General features: G+C 38.4%; 1 protein-coding gene across 3 annotated transcripts in view; it reads right to left on the bottom strand.

The window, feature by feature from the left end:
• Positions 1 to 15,040, bottom strand: part of LOC149779691 (uncharacterized) — a 72,702-nt gene that overhangs the window by 37,918 nt on the left and 19,744 nt on the right. For all 3 annotated transcript variants that reach the window (XM_089940540.1, XM_089940539.1, XM_089940541.1), the window contains exons 3-4: positions 11,821 to 12,043; positions 7,278 to 7,426 (exon numbers count right to left, since the gene is read on the bottom strand). In XM_089940540.1, coding sequence (XP_089796666.1) covers positions 7,278 to 7,426; positions 11,821 to 12,043 — 372 coding nt within the window. The remainder of the gene's footprint in view (positions 1 to 7,277; positions 7,427 to 11,820; positions 12,044 to 15,040) is intronic.

The following is a 15,040-nucleotide window of genomic DNA, read 5'->3' as shown; positions in this document are numbered from 1 at the left end:
AACAGAACACCTGTTACCTATTCGATTCCATACACATAGGCCTGCCTGTTAACTGTTAAGCTGTGTAGTGTATGTTACGTTTAACAGCAATTTGAACCATTTTACATTTTGGTACACATCTATTATGTATGGAAAGTATAGCTGTGTAACTTTATTTCACGTAAGAATTTTTTATGTGCTTTAACCCTTTACTTCATTGAGCACAGTTACAAAGTGCAGCGCGCTTTAAATAGAACACTTGTTACCTTATCAACCCCATACGCATAGGCCTGCCTGTGAACTGTTAAGCAATGTAGTGTATGTTACATTTTACAGCAATTTTAACCACTTTACATTTTTGGTACACATCTATTATATGTGGAAAAATTTAAGAGTAAAGACCAATTGTTATAGCTGTGTAATTATTTTTTTACGGAAGAATTTTTATGCGCTTTAAAATCTTGAGATAACTTGTTCACCGTCATGTCAGTGAGTCCGTGTGACCAACCTAAGCTGCCATTTCTCATACTCGAAATTTAAGTTTTTCGTCTGTGTCTACATCACTAAGTCATCTGAATTTGATAATTTATAAAAACTAATTGCTGCCGACATCAATATCAGAGCCTTTACCTAAGTTACTGAATCTTTCATAGTTGTGATTCTAATCGTAAAAACTTTGTAAGTACTGAATGAAATCGGTGACCACCATTTTGGAGAGTGGAGATTACGACCCAGTTACTTTAAATAGCAGATATCGACCAGTGCATAAACAGTGAACACGTGAACTGACGTAATTTTCATTCGCAGAAATGAATGTAGCATCTAATAGGGGGTTTTCCCCCGAAGGTGGCGCTACGAAAACTGGCTTAAAATGGCTGATGTTTACAGCCAACGTCAAAAGGCGCTTCCATGGGACTGGAGTAGAGGCGTCAAAAGGTGCTTTCATGCGAATGGTGTAGAGACGTCCATAGACGCTTGCATGAGGTAAAGGGTTAAAATCTTGAGAGAACTTGTTCACCATCAAGTCAGTGAAGCCGCATGACCAACCGTAGATGCCATTTCTCATACTCGATATTTACAAGTTCTTTGTCTGCGTCTAAATCACTAAATCATCTGTATTTGATAATTTATAAAAACTAATTGCTACCTACATCAATATCAGAGCCTTTACCTAAGTTATTGAAGCTTTCATAGTTGTGATTCTAATTATGAAAAGTACTGAACGAAATCCGCAACCTCCATTTTGGAGTGGAGAATATGACCCAGTTACTTTAAATAGCAGATTTCGACCAAAGCATAAATAACGACCACGTGATCTGACGTAATGGTCATTCACAGCAATGAATGAGGTATCTAATGCGGGTTTTCCCCCAAGGTGGCAGTATGAAAACATGCTAAAAATGGCCAATGTTTACAGTAGGTGTCAAAAGGCGCTTCCATGCGAATGGAATAAAGGCATCAAACGGTGCTTCCATGCGAATGGAGTAGAGGCGTCTAAAGGCACTTCCATGCGAATGGAGTAGAGGCATCCAAAGGCGCTTGCATGAGGTAAAGGGTTAAAATCCTTTCCACACAGCCTGCAAGGGGCGTGAAGCTTTCCTTGAATGGAATGCTGTATAATGTAATTCATGTATTCATCTCTGAATCGATTTTTCATCTTTTCTAATCCATCTGTGAAATTATTCAAAAAACATTTTTGCTCTAACAAATGCATCTACTAAAATAAATCCGACTTGACTTTTAGCGCCAAATACCTACAGACTGGTTCAGTACCAGAAATGTATTTGAACAAAGGATCTGTGAGCAAAGATCACAAGTTAGAAAACCAGTCTGTTCTCTCCTAACTAAGCCATACAGCTGCTATAAATAGAAACCAAGGTCAAAAGTTTGAAAGTAGAACCAGCCTGTTTCTTACAAAAAGGGCAGCTGCTATAAATATAACATGATACTGTTAGGAAAGTGCATGTAAGTCTACGGACAAGCATACTGTTATGTCTTAGTTACATAGAGATTGTCTTTTCTAGAAGATGGTCTGTGGGATTAATGGGATGTTAATAAAAATGAGAAAACAAATTATTAATTTACCAAAAAAGTGTAATCCGAATACATTTACGTACAAGGCATAATCAGTGAAAAAAGGCGTAATGATTACGCCAAAAGTGTAATGGTTGGCATGTATGTTTTATGTTTTGCCCAGTTTGGGACTGAATTTTTATTTTCTTCAAATTATTGAATTCAAGTCATTGTTTTCCCTGGAAATATAAAAGTGCTCTAAATTAATTCTTGGACAAAGACATTTACTGGAATTTATATGGCATTCAAAAACTGGAATAATATTTTCTGGTATTCAACAATAGACTGTTGACACATCAATAAACGCAGACCACTGTATACGTCATCTTCTTCCATCTTGGATTTGAAATGTGATTCACTTAGAACTTTTCATTGATAGGACTTGCGTTTTAATTCTTGGACTATTTTTGGATTTAATTCGTAAAACTTTAAGTTCATTTTTCTCATTTTTTACTTTGTAGTCTAGGGAAATAAATTATTTTTTAAATTTTACAAAGCTTGTTGTTTTCAAACTTTTTTGTTACTTATTTTAAGGGCATAGACTCCTACGACTCCATATTATATGAACATAAACACATATCGATTTTTCTGCAGCACAGTGTTACCTATGTGTAGACTTTTATTCGAGGCAATTCTGAAATGCTTTATTTTCACTAAATGAAGCTCACACAAAGTACTGGCAGTGGTGTCCCGTTTACTCCCAAGTTCTCTAGCCATGGATGTGACCATATCTATAGTTCAAAAATTTTTTTATATTGTCACAATGCAGACACACCTTGTCAAAAAGCTGTCTACTTTGGTGAAGCAATATTCAGTTGTAGAGGTATGTGAATGTCAGCACTTTATTATTTCTTCACATCTCTGATGAAACTGTTGATATACTGAATTGTTTATGTATTGAACTATAAATTTCTAGAGAAGTTAGACCTGTTAAAAAACTATGCTATCGAATAGAAAGTCAGACCCATGTCAAACAATGCCATGCAATGGACAGAATATAGTCTGCTTTAGGTCAGACCTATGTCAAACAACGCCATGCAATCAGATAGATTATAGTTTGCTTCAAGTTAGACCAATGTCAAAGAATGCCATGCTATGGACAAAATATAATCTGCTACAGGTCAGAACTATGTCAAAGAATGCCAGAACTTCCATCACTGACCCAGACTTTTCCAAAATGTCCACATAGCATTACAACACCGCTATTACCATCACTGATCCCAACTGTTTTCAAATTTCCCAAGAGCCATTACAGCACCATTATTTTCACCCTTTCACATTCCACGTATCATGATGTTCACAACTACTTCCATCACTGTTCCTGATTATTTTCCAATTTTCTCACAGCATTATGAAACCACCATTTCCCCGCTTTGTTGCTATTCCCATTATGAATGCTGTTACATTCTTCCTTGTCAAGGTCACCTTGAAACTTACTCTAAAACAAAAGCTCTCTGCAAAATTCATTTTCTTTCAGCTATAGTAATCTAGACCTTCCACTTTTTGAAGGGTTAGTCAGTCTCTTCAATAAATTCAATACAAGCCTTCCACAAACCTTGGACTAGAACAAAATTTATTATGCATAGGTATTTTCTACTCTTTCAGTCAGTGACCTTGACATTTGAATTCCAGATGCAATATCCATCTCTCCTTTCCAAATGTGCAAGTGATGGTATATGGTCAAGAAGTGAAACCATTTTTCTTCTCACACAACACTGACCTTTGGAACCCCTAAACTGATAGGTTTCTTCCTTACCATCTAAAACATCTTGTCAAACTCTGTGATGTAGAACTAATGTTACTGTATGGAAACCATTACAATGACCTTGTTCTCTGACCCTTTGTACTATAAAATTAATAGGCTTTTGTTGTTACTGCAAGTACAAGCTGTCTACAAGGTATGGTTCAGTTCTACGCTGTAGAAGCAAAGTTATTTTGCAGAACTACATTTCTTCAGTCAGTGACCTCTGACCTTTCAACCCCCAAGCTGAAAGACTTCATCCTTACCCAAGTGCAAGCTATACACAAATTTAAGTCCAGGCATATAAAAATGCAGAACCAATGTTACTGTGATGAAATGATCTTCCATCAAAGTTACCTCAACCTTTGACCTGTTAACTTATTGGCTTCTTACTTACCCCAAGTGCAAACTATCCACAATGTCTGGTAAATGCAGATGCTGGATAACTCATATTATTGTATTGATATGGTTAATGGATGGACGGAGAGACTGACTGATGTCATAAGACACTTTGCATTATGACAGGCCTATGACAAATAACTTTTGAGTGAAATGAAACTGGCAAGTACGGTTGTCTCTGCTCTGGTGAGAGATGCATTCAAGAGTAGCAACTTAAGTCATCTCTTGTGGCTTTCACCTTAAGAAATGGGACAGGATTAAATAAGCTAGACACTGTCAAGGCAAGAGATACCACAGGTATAGGTTTCATTATTTGCCAATGGTCTGAACATTAAACTTGAGACAAGAATTTAAGCTGTTACATTTTCCTTTGCCATGACATTGAGTAATGGGACATAGCTATGGTGGATGACAAACCATTAAAAGAAGATGTATGCTTGGGCAAATAGTCTTAAAAACTTTTTGACAACTGCAATGTAGACCTGCCTACCCTAACAAGGCCATCTCAGCAATGCAAGTCCTAGTTAGGTTAGTCCCTTTTGCTTACCAACTCCACTGGATCTAACTGAAACTTAAATCAAACAAAGACAAGTCTATTATCTGGATTCTACTGCAGCAATATTTCCATAATTTGTGCTTGTATTCAACAAGTCAGCATTTTGGGGGACATTTCCATAAAACAGATACATCATAACGGTTGGCATGTCTGGCAATGTTACAGGCCAAATAACTTCAACAGCTACATCATATGGGTTGGCATGTCTGGCAATGTTACAGGCCAAATAACTTCAACAGATACATCATAACAGTTGGCATGTCTGGCAATGTTACAGGCCAAATAACTTCAACAGCTACATCATAAGGGTTGGCATGTCTGGCAATGTTACAGGCCAAATAACTTCAACAGTTACAACATTATGGACTGGACAACATGGTTACAATGTTACAGAGATGCTGCCAGTGTATTTCAAGGAAAAGCTCCCCCTTGCCACAAAAATAAGGCAGAAGAAGAATAAGAATTAGAAGGCAGAGAAAATGGCAATAGTTCAATATTTACCAAACACTTCAATATCCATCTCTCCTATTCCTGCTGCACTCTGTTACAGCCCTATTAAAATCAAAATCATTAATCTATTCCTTACCCAGAGTATGAATATTGTTCTTTGCTGAGAACCCCCTTTCACAATCTGCTGTATGAAGGGGCATATACATATAGGCAGCTTTGCCACGGATCACAGGTATTTTCTTTTGAATACTTCTGCTCAAAAATAAGATTTTCCACTAACATAAGCTCTGTCCAAGTTTCACATTTTTGAATTAATACTTTAATGACATTATGTAACTGCTCCATTGGTCTAGTGGTTAGAGTGTCCACCTAAGATGCAGGAGGTTGCAGGTTTAACCCCCTGCCAAGTCATACTCAGCATTAAGAGGTTAGTATTAGGACTGGTTGCCCTGGTGTCAGGATAATGTGACTGGGCAGGACATCATGCTGCATGTCTGAGGCATGATGGCTTAGTGCTAGATATCACATTAACCTGCCACAATGCAGACATTGTAGCAATATCACTGAAACATTGTTAAAGCAACATTAAAATTCCAAATCACACACAGATACACGCTGACATTATGCCAGATTTACTGTTCCATAATGCTGCATTAGGATTTAAGTCCATTAATGCTATATTCCATTTTTATTTTGATCAAATACATATCTTTACTTCTTAATTTCACTCAAAGAATCTTATTTATTAAATTTATCTAAAACTTATACTAGGGCTATATGGTTTAGTAGCACAAGATCCTGACAGTTGAATTGTGATGAGAAAAACAAACACTGTATTATACTTTTAAATTGTCTGCATTTTAAACTGGCTTGTTTAGCCATCTTTTCTACATTTAACTTACAAATCCATGGTTACAATGTTATGGGCCAGACAATTCCATGGTTACAATGTTATGGGCCAGACAACTCCATGGTTACAATTTTATGCGCCAGACAACTCCATGGTTACAATGTTATGGGCCTGACAACTCCATGGTTACAATGTGTTGGACAAACAACAACTCCATGGTTACAATGTTATGGGCCAGACAACTCCATGGTTACAATGTGTTGGACAAACAACAACTCCATGGTTACAATGTTATGGGCCAGACAACTCCATGGTTACAATGTTATGAGCCAGACAACTCCATGGTTACAAGGTCTGACAACAAAAGGATTACAATGTTATGGTCAAACATCTCAATGGTTACAAGGTGATGTTGGCCAGTCTACTGATTGGTTGTAACGCAATGTGCCAGACAAGACAGAAGATTCCCTCTGTAGCCAAAGAAGGAAAGGACCGAAAACACTCCAGCTGTGTGCTGGAAACTGATTATATGTTACAAATTACCCAAAAAACTTGAAAGGACCAAAAATACTTGCATATGGCCTCAACTTCTGCCAAATTTTTCTTTTGGTTTACTTTTTTGTGTTAACAAATTGAGATCTTTGTGTATGGTGGTGTGATTTGTGAATAGGTTCGACAACTAGGATGGGCATTGCTGACTCGGAGTACAAAATATTAAGTTCTAAGTTCTATAGGATTCCTCTTTACCATGGGTAACAACTTAAGTTCTCAGTACCTGCCTTAAAACCACAAGAGCTACAAAATATAATAGGATCAATCTGTACCATGGGTAATAAACCATGATCCCTTTTAACATTGGTGATAAAAGATGTCCCTGATAACTGCCCTACAGCCACTTAAGCCACAAAAATGTAATGCACGATTCCTCTGTACCACTGGTGAGAAACCAAGATTCCTCTGTATCACAGGTGAGAACCCATGTTTCTAGATACCTGCCCTAAAACCATTAAAGGTAAAAAAAATATCAAAATCTACAAGATCCCTATGGTAACAAACCATATTCTCATTACCTGCTTTAAAAAATAACATTAGAGGTACAAAATATGATGATCAAGGTCCCTCTGCAACCTCGCTCTTAATACCTGCTCTACAGTCACTACAGTATAGCTACAAAAAAAAAATAATCAAGATTTCTCAGTAACATGTGTAATAAACCATGTTCTTAATACCTGCATGATTTCTGGCATAAGTACAGTATTGGGCTGAGGCTGAACCACTGGTTCCTGGTTAATGGGGCGCAAGTCTAACCCTGGAAATTTTCCTGGTGGAAACCGCCTCTGGATTATATGCAAAGCATGTTCCACAGAAGACTGGGGTCCTGGAAAGAAACAAAATCCAATAAAGCAATGAGGTACAACATAAAATCTGTCCATGTAACAAAGTCCACATCAATATGATGCAAAGTAAGAAAGCCTGGTTCAGTATCCAAACTGTCAGGCCAAAATTCCTGGTCAAACAAGGTTTACAACTCATCCAAACTGTCAGGCCAAAATTCCTGGTCAAACAAGGGTTACAACTCATCCAAACTGTCAGGCCAAAATTCCTGGTCAAACAAGGGTTACAACTCATCCAAACTGTCAGGCCAAAATTCCTGGTCAAACAAGGGTTACAACTCATCCAAACTGTCAGGCCAAAATTCCAGGTCAAAACAAGGGTTACAACTCATCCAAACTGTCAGTCCAAAATTCCAGGTCAAACAAGGGTTATTACTCATCCAAACCATCAGGTCAAAATTGCAAGTCAAGCAAGGGTTATAACTCACTCAAACTGTCAGAAAATGTCAAAACTTATGATGAATCTTCTTGATATAAAACTACACCAAATCTAATTCACCCCATGAAGCAGAAATGCAATCTGTGATGGACTGATATGATTGTATGCTATTTATTAGTTGAACATTGAAAAACACTATGTAACCCTCCCTGCAATATGGTATGCTATGTGACAGATGGACACTGGAAAACGTTATATGAACCGCCAAGTAATATGGTATGTTACGTGACTTAAGTGATAGATGGACAGTGGAAAACACAATGAGACCCTCCTAGTACTATGGTATGTCATGTGATTGAGGTGATAGATGGACTCTTGAAAACACTGTGACCCTCCCAGTAATATGCTATGTGATAGATATGACAGATGGACATGGGAAAACACTGTATGAACTCCTAGCACTATGGTATGTTATAAGATTACACTATTTGACCCTCCCAGTAATATGGTATGTTATGTGATAGAGGTGACAGATGGACAATGGAAAACACTATGTGACCCTCCCAGTACTATGGTATGTTATGTGACAGAGGTGACAGATGGACAATGGAAAACACTATGTGACCCACAAAGTACTATGGTATGTTATGTGATAGAGGTGACAGATGGACAATGGAAAACACTATGTGACCCTCCCAGTACTGTGGTATGTTATGTGATGAAGGTGATAGATGGACAATGGAAAACACTATGTGTCCCTCCCAGTACTGTGGTATGTTATGTGATGAAGGTGATAGATGGACAATGGAAAACACTATGTGACCCTCCCAGTACTGTGGTATGTTATGTGATGAAGGTGATAGATGGACAATGGAAAACACTATGTGACCCTCCCAGTACTGTGGTATGTTATGTGATGAAGGTGATAGATGGACAATGGAAAACACTATGTGACCCTCCCAGTACTGTGGTATGTTATGTGATGAAGGTGATAGATGGACAATGGAAAACACTATGTGACCCTCCCAGTACTGTGGTATGTTATGTGATGAAGGTGATAGATGGACAATGGAAAACACTATGTGTCCCTCCCAGTACTATGGTATGTTATGTGATGAAGGTGATAGATGGACAATGGAAAACACTATGTGTCCCTCCCAGTACTATGGTATGTTATGTGATGAAGGTGATAGATGGACAATGGAAAACACTATGTGACCCTCCCAGTACTGTGGTATGTTATGTGATGAAGGTGATAGATGGACAATGGAAAACACTATGTGACCCTCCCAGTACTGTGGTATGTTATGTGATAGAGGTGACAGATGGACAATGGAAAACACTATGTGACCCTCCCAGTACTATAGTATGTTATGTGATGAAGGTGATAGATGGACAATGGAAAACACTATGTGACCCTCCCAGTACTATGGTATGTTATGTGATGAAGGTGATAGATGGACAATGGAAAACACTATGTGACCCTCCCAGTACTGTGGTATGTTATGTGATAGAGGTGACAGATGGACAATGGAAAACACTATGTGACCCTCCCAGTACTATAGTATGTTATGTGATGAAGGTGATAGATGGACAATGGAAAACACTATGTGACCCTCCCAGTACTATGGTATGTTATGTGATGAAGGTGACAGATGGACAATGGAAAACACTATGTGACCCACAAAGTACTATGGTATGTTATGTGATAGAGGTGACAGATGGACAATGGAAAACACTATGTGACCCTCCCAGTACTGTGGTATGTTATGTGATGAAGGTGATAGATGGACAATGGAAAACACTATGTGTCCCTCCCAGTACTGTGGTATGTTATGTGATGAAGGTGATAGATGGACAATGGAAAACACTATGTGACCCTCCCAGTACTGTGGTATGTTATGTGATGAAGGTGATAGATGGACAATGGAAAACACTATGTGACCCTCCCAGTACTATGGTATGTTATGTGATGAAGGTGATAGATGGACAATGGAAAACACTATGTGACCCTCCCAGTACTATGGTATGTTATGTGATGAAGGTGATAGATGGACAATGGAAAACACTATGTGACCCTCCCAGTACTATGGTATGTTATGTGATAGAGGTGACAGAATCAAATGGGAAAACTATATGATCCTCCCAAGCTTTGTCTTCATCTTATACTCATCAACCATGTTCAAGCAAAGTAAATGAGGATCCCAACCATATTTAAAAAATAAATAACGTCAGTTTTTAAAACTTTCTGGATCTGCAATGATGTTCAAGACAGGAAAACAAAGCCAGACCTTTCGGTTGTAAAGACGGGTCAATTTAGCCTCTGGCCTGTTGCTTGTAGGTTTTGTGGCCATTTAATACTGACAGCCACATACCCAAAGGGCCAGTTAAACTTTCTGAAGTTGTTTTTAAATTTTCTTTGCAGGGCCTGTTGATTTCTGCAGGGCAAGTTGATTTCCACATAAAAAACCCTGCTACCCAATGGAAAGAACCTTGGTTAAATTACTTCCTGCAACATCATAGTGAAATGCTGATAAAAAGAAAGTTCAAGAACCGTTACTTTCACTACACATTCTCCTGAAGAGGGGTTGTTAAAGTATATTTATATGCATGAAATCGATCAAATATTGGCAGAAAAAAATATTTTCTGTCTGCTACATTTTGCTAAAAAGACCAGGATATAAAGATAAAAGTTACTTCAACCCACCCCTCTTACGTTACTATCTGAAAATAGTCTTAGCTGGGAAAGAAGAATGTAAAGCTACATCTTGGTATTCCTCAGTGCTAAAAACTTGCACACCCACCCCCAATTTGAAATGTGATCTAAGATGCAATTCTAATAATACTTGGATAACTTGTTAACAATGCCTACAAGTTCCAAATGTGTAAATAAAACCCATTCAGAAAGTGAAGAACTAATTTTCTTTAAAAACATGTATGAAGAAAAGCAGTGCATGCTTGTGTGATACTGTTGGCAGATATATGCTTCAAACAGCATCAGAATCTGTCACCGACAGAGGTATCATGGCTAGCCGATAGTAGCTATAAATCCCATTAGAATTTATAAATGACAAAGGCACCAGGGCAACTGCCTTTTTATGCAAGGCCACAGCTAAATAACTCATCAAAATATGTCAATGGGAGAGAAATCAGGACTAGTCTGTGACTCGAGTTGCCAGGTAATGATAGATGTATTAGGAGTAAAGACAGTGACCTGCCTCGTCAGGCAATGATAGATGCACTAGGAGTAAAGACAGTGACCTGCCTCGTCAGGCAATGATAGATGCACTAGGAGTAAAGACAGTGACCTGCCTCGTCAGGCAATGATAGATGTATTAGGAGTAAAGTCAGTGACCTGCCTCGTCAGGCAATGATAGATGCACTAGGAGTAAAGACAGTGACCTGCCTCGTCAGGCAATGATAGATGCACTAGGAGTAAAGACAGTGACCTGCCTCGTCAGGTAATGATAGATGTATTAGGAGTAAAGACAGTGACCTGCCTCGTCAGGCAATGATAGATGTATTAGGAGTAAAGACAGTGACCTGCCTCGTCAGGCAATGATAGATGTATTAGGAGTAAAGACAGTGACCTGCCTCGTCAGGCAATGATAGATGTATTAGGAGTAAAGACAGTGACCTGCCTCGTCAGGCAATGATAGATGTATTAGGAGTAAAGACAGTGACCTGCCTCGTCAGGCAATGATAGATGCACTAGGAGTAAAGACAGTGACCTGCCTCGTCAGGCAATGATAGATGCACTAGGAGTAAAGTCAGTGGCTTGACTTGTAAGGCAATGCCCCATTTAAACAAATCCCATACAAATATGTTAATGACAGAGGTATTAGTGTTTAAGTCAGAGACCTGCTTTATCAGGCATGCTCCCAACTAAATATCCCATCAAAATCTGTCAATGACAAAATCATCCCAGTTCAGGCCAGAGCAATGCCCTGTTAGGCAAGGCCACAGCTAATAATCCTATTAGTTGGTTACAGAACTTACCTTCAATGACACAAATCTGGAATCCTGGAGTAAATGGATTATTCCTAAGCTGAATCCGGGCTCCCGATTGCTCCTTGATGGTCTTGATAGTTTTACCCTTAGACCCAATGAGAAGTCCACAATACTCAGATGGGATGCTGAACTCGTATACTTGCTCTTCATCTACCGTGGGCAGGCTGGTTGACTCTGTCACACTGGCCCCCTTGCCACTGTCATTTGAGGCCTGGGTAGGGAAAAGGATAACTAAGTACAATTCCATATATAGTCTAAAGCTACATGTCTTCAAGATTTTTGTGGCTTTAACCTTCAGTTGCTTAGGTGATAATAATCGACAGTATTTTTCTCAGCATGATTTAAAAACCAAGATTTCCATGAACAGCTTCTATTTGCCATGTCTTATGTGAAGTTATTTTTGCAAAGACAGAATGAAAATTTGCAAAAAAAACACTGGTTTACAGAGGATTATTCCAAAATTTTGTGAATTTTTAAAATTACTGCTTTTCAAATCCATCAAAAGACCGAAGTGGGTCTGAGATTGCTCACCTGTACTTTATCAAAAGATTCTGAGTAAATACAAGCATTCAGACATACCACATTTCAATGCCTGTATTTTGACACTTTAATCTGAGTAAATACAAGCATTTAGACATACATGTCAATGCCTGTATTTTGAATCCTCAATCGGAGTAAATACAAGCATTTAGACATACCACATTTCACTGCCTGTATTTTGACACCTCAATCTGAGTAAATATAAGCATTTAGACATACCACATTTCAATGTCTGTATTTTGACACTTCAGTCTGAGTAAATACATTTAGACATATGTACCATCTGGATCAGGATTTTGTCACCTACAGAAATCAGAAAACAATGACAATTTTTAGCTTTGTTTTCACTGTAACAACCTTGGTAAAATCCCCCCATCAGAACTATAGATACAGAGGTGACCTCACATTACTTGGTTGCTATTTATGATGTCATAATCTGTTATAAAATTCTAACTGCGACACATTTTTCGTTATCTGAAATGTAAGCAGCAGACCTCATGCAGCAATTTCTAGTTTGATTGATAAAAATTTTAAACACAAATCTGGTAAGTCAGATACTGGTTCTAATATTTGTCAGCTCAGGATGATTTAGGGATACAAACATAAGAAATAAACATTCCCTAGAAGGAACCAATGCTCTTCTGGTTAAAAAGAATTCAAGAAAAGACCATTTCCTTTTTTAATGGAAGTGTTCTAACCATCTCTTATTTTTGGGCAACAATATTTTCAAATTCATCGCTATGGGGCCATAGTGAATGGAACTTTGAGGAAACTGGACATGTTGATATGACCATTGATTTGTTGAAAAATTGGCAAGATTTTCAATATGTTCATTGTGGCACCTAAGCCAGTACCATTTTCATTCATAAGTATCATAATTAGACTTAGGGTGAAAACCCAATTTTAAAATGACTTTAGCAAGAGCCGTACAAACCAACAGGGACGTCATTTCAATTTAAATTGTTTATGACCTCAGAGTTGGGCAATGTTATTGCAGCCTATGTCGGTGACGTGTTCATGCAACTAATGGTAAAATTTGTGGGAATATTTTATAAAATCCATGAATTATGTCTTGTGACAGTAAGAACTGTACCTCTTCCCTGCATGTGGCTATGTTAAAAAATGACAACAATGGAACGGTACTACATATATTGGGTTACAACCCACAAACAATTTCATTTTATGAAATTGCAGACATTTTTACCATAGAATCAAATTTTATATATACCATGAAGTTCAGTACTTAATTTTTGTACTTCTTCATTTTTATTATGTGCAATATATTTTTGAGCCTAGATTCAACAGACACAGCTGAGAGTTACAGGGATGTTATCCCAGTCAGTCTGCCTGATCTGGGTGTGATTCTCGGCTTAGGAATTGACAGGTACACAAGAACACAGTTATCCCAGTCAGTCTGCCTGATTTGGGTGGGATTCTCATCGTAGGAATTGACAGGTACATAAGAACACAGTTATCCCAGTCAGTCTGCCTGATTTGGGTGGGATTCTCATCGTAGGAATTGACAGGTACATAAGAACACAGTTATCTTCATAATATGGGATCTTAAGCAATGATTTGCATTACATTTTGGCAACAGAATAGTTACAAATGGGTGATGGGTTTTATTGTGGAGAGAAGTCTAACTGCAAAAATATCTTGTGTAGGTATGGTTGGTGATGCTGAAGTTGAGCATACAGCTGTAGTTCATAGGTTTTCAGATTATATCAATGGTGACCATGGAGCTAGATTCACCCCCTTCACCTCTAGTGATTGTCAAATGGCTGTTTGTGGAACAGATCAAAAGTTTGTGTGCTACTGATGCAGAGGAACCATTCCTCAAGGACTGCTCATTCATGATTGGAAAAGCAGACTGCCACATTCCTCTTGTCTTGGAGATGGTTCCAAATTTCCAGCATAGAGAAGGGTCACCCTTGTTGGGTATGCTATGACTGAGGTGTTGTCAGAGGTATGCTATGACTGATGTGTTGTCTGAGGTATCCTATGACTGATGTGTCAGAGGTACACTATGACTTGTGTGTTGTCAGAGGTACGCTATGACTGATGTGTTGTCAGAGGTACACTACGACTAATGTGTTGTCAGAAGTACGTTACAACTGATGTGTTGTCAGATGTACGCTATGACTGGTGTGTTGTCAGGTATGATATGACAGATGTGTTGTCAGAAGTTCACTATGATGTGTTGTCAGAGGTATGCTACGACTGATGTGTTGTCAGAGGTATGCTATGACTGATGTGTTGTCAGAGGTATGCTATGACTGATGTGTTGTCAGAGGTACGCTATGACTGATGTGTTGTCAGAGGTATGCAATGACTGATTTATACTATGACAGATGTGATGTCACAGGTATACTATGACCGATATGTTGTCAGAGGTATGCTATGACAGATGTGTTGTCAGAGGTATGCTATGACAGATGTGTTGTCAGAGGTATGCTATGACAGATGTGTTGTCAGAGGTATGCCATGACTTGCTGTTTGAAGCTACCATGATGTAGTGCTGTCTTCTGCAGTTGAAACACCCTTGAAGTGCTAGAATAACACCCCTCAGTTTGTAGATATGGAGAAAAGTTTCTTCCTGAGACCACAGACCCTGCTGGACTACTACTTCTGGTCCTAATAGGCCCTGCTGGACTACTACGTCTGGTCC

This window comes from Sinohyriopsis cumingii, chromosome 17 (assembly GCF_028554795.1).
Source record: "Sinohyriopsis cumingii isolate HCF-2022 chromosome 17, ASM2855479v2, whole genome shotgun sequence".
Taxonomy (NCBI): domain Eukaryota; kingdom Metazoa; phylum Mollusca; class Bivalvia; order Unionida; family Unionidae; genus Sinohyriopsis; species Sinohyriopsis cumingii.
Note: the sequence above shows the minus strand (reverse complement) of the source record. Positions and strands in the feature narration are given on the sequence as shown.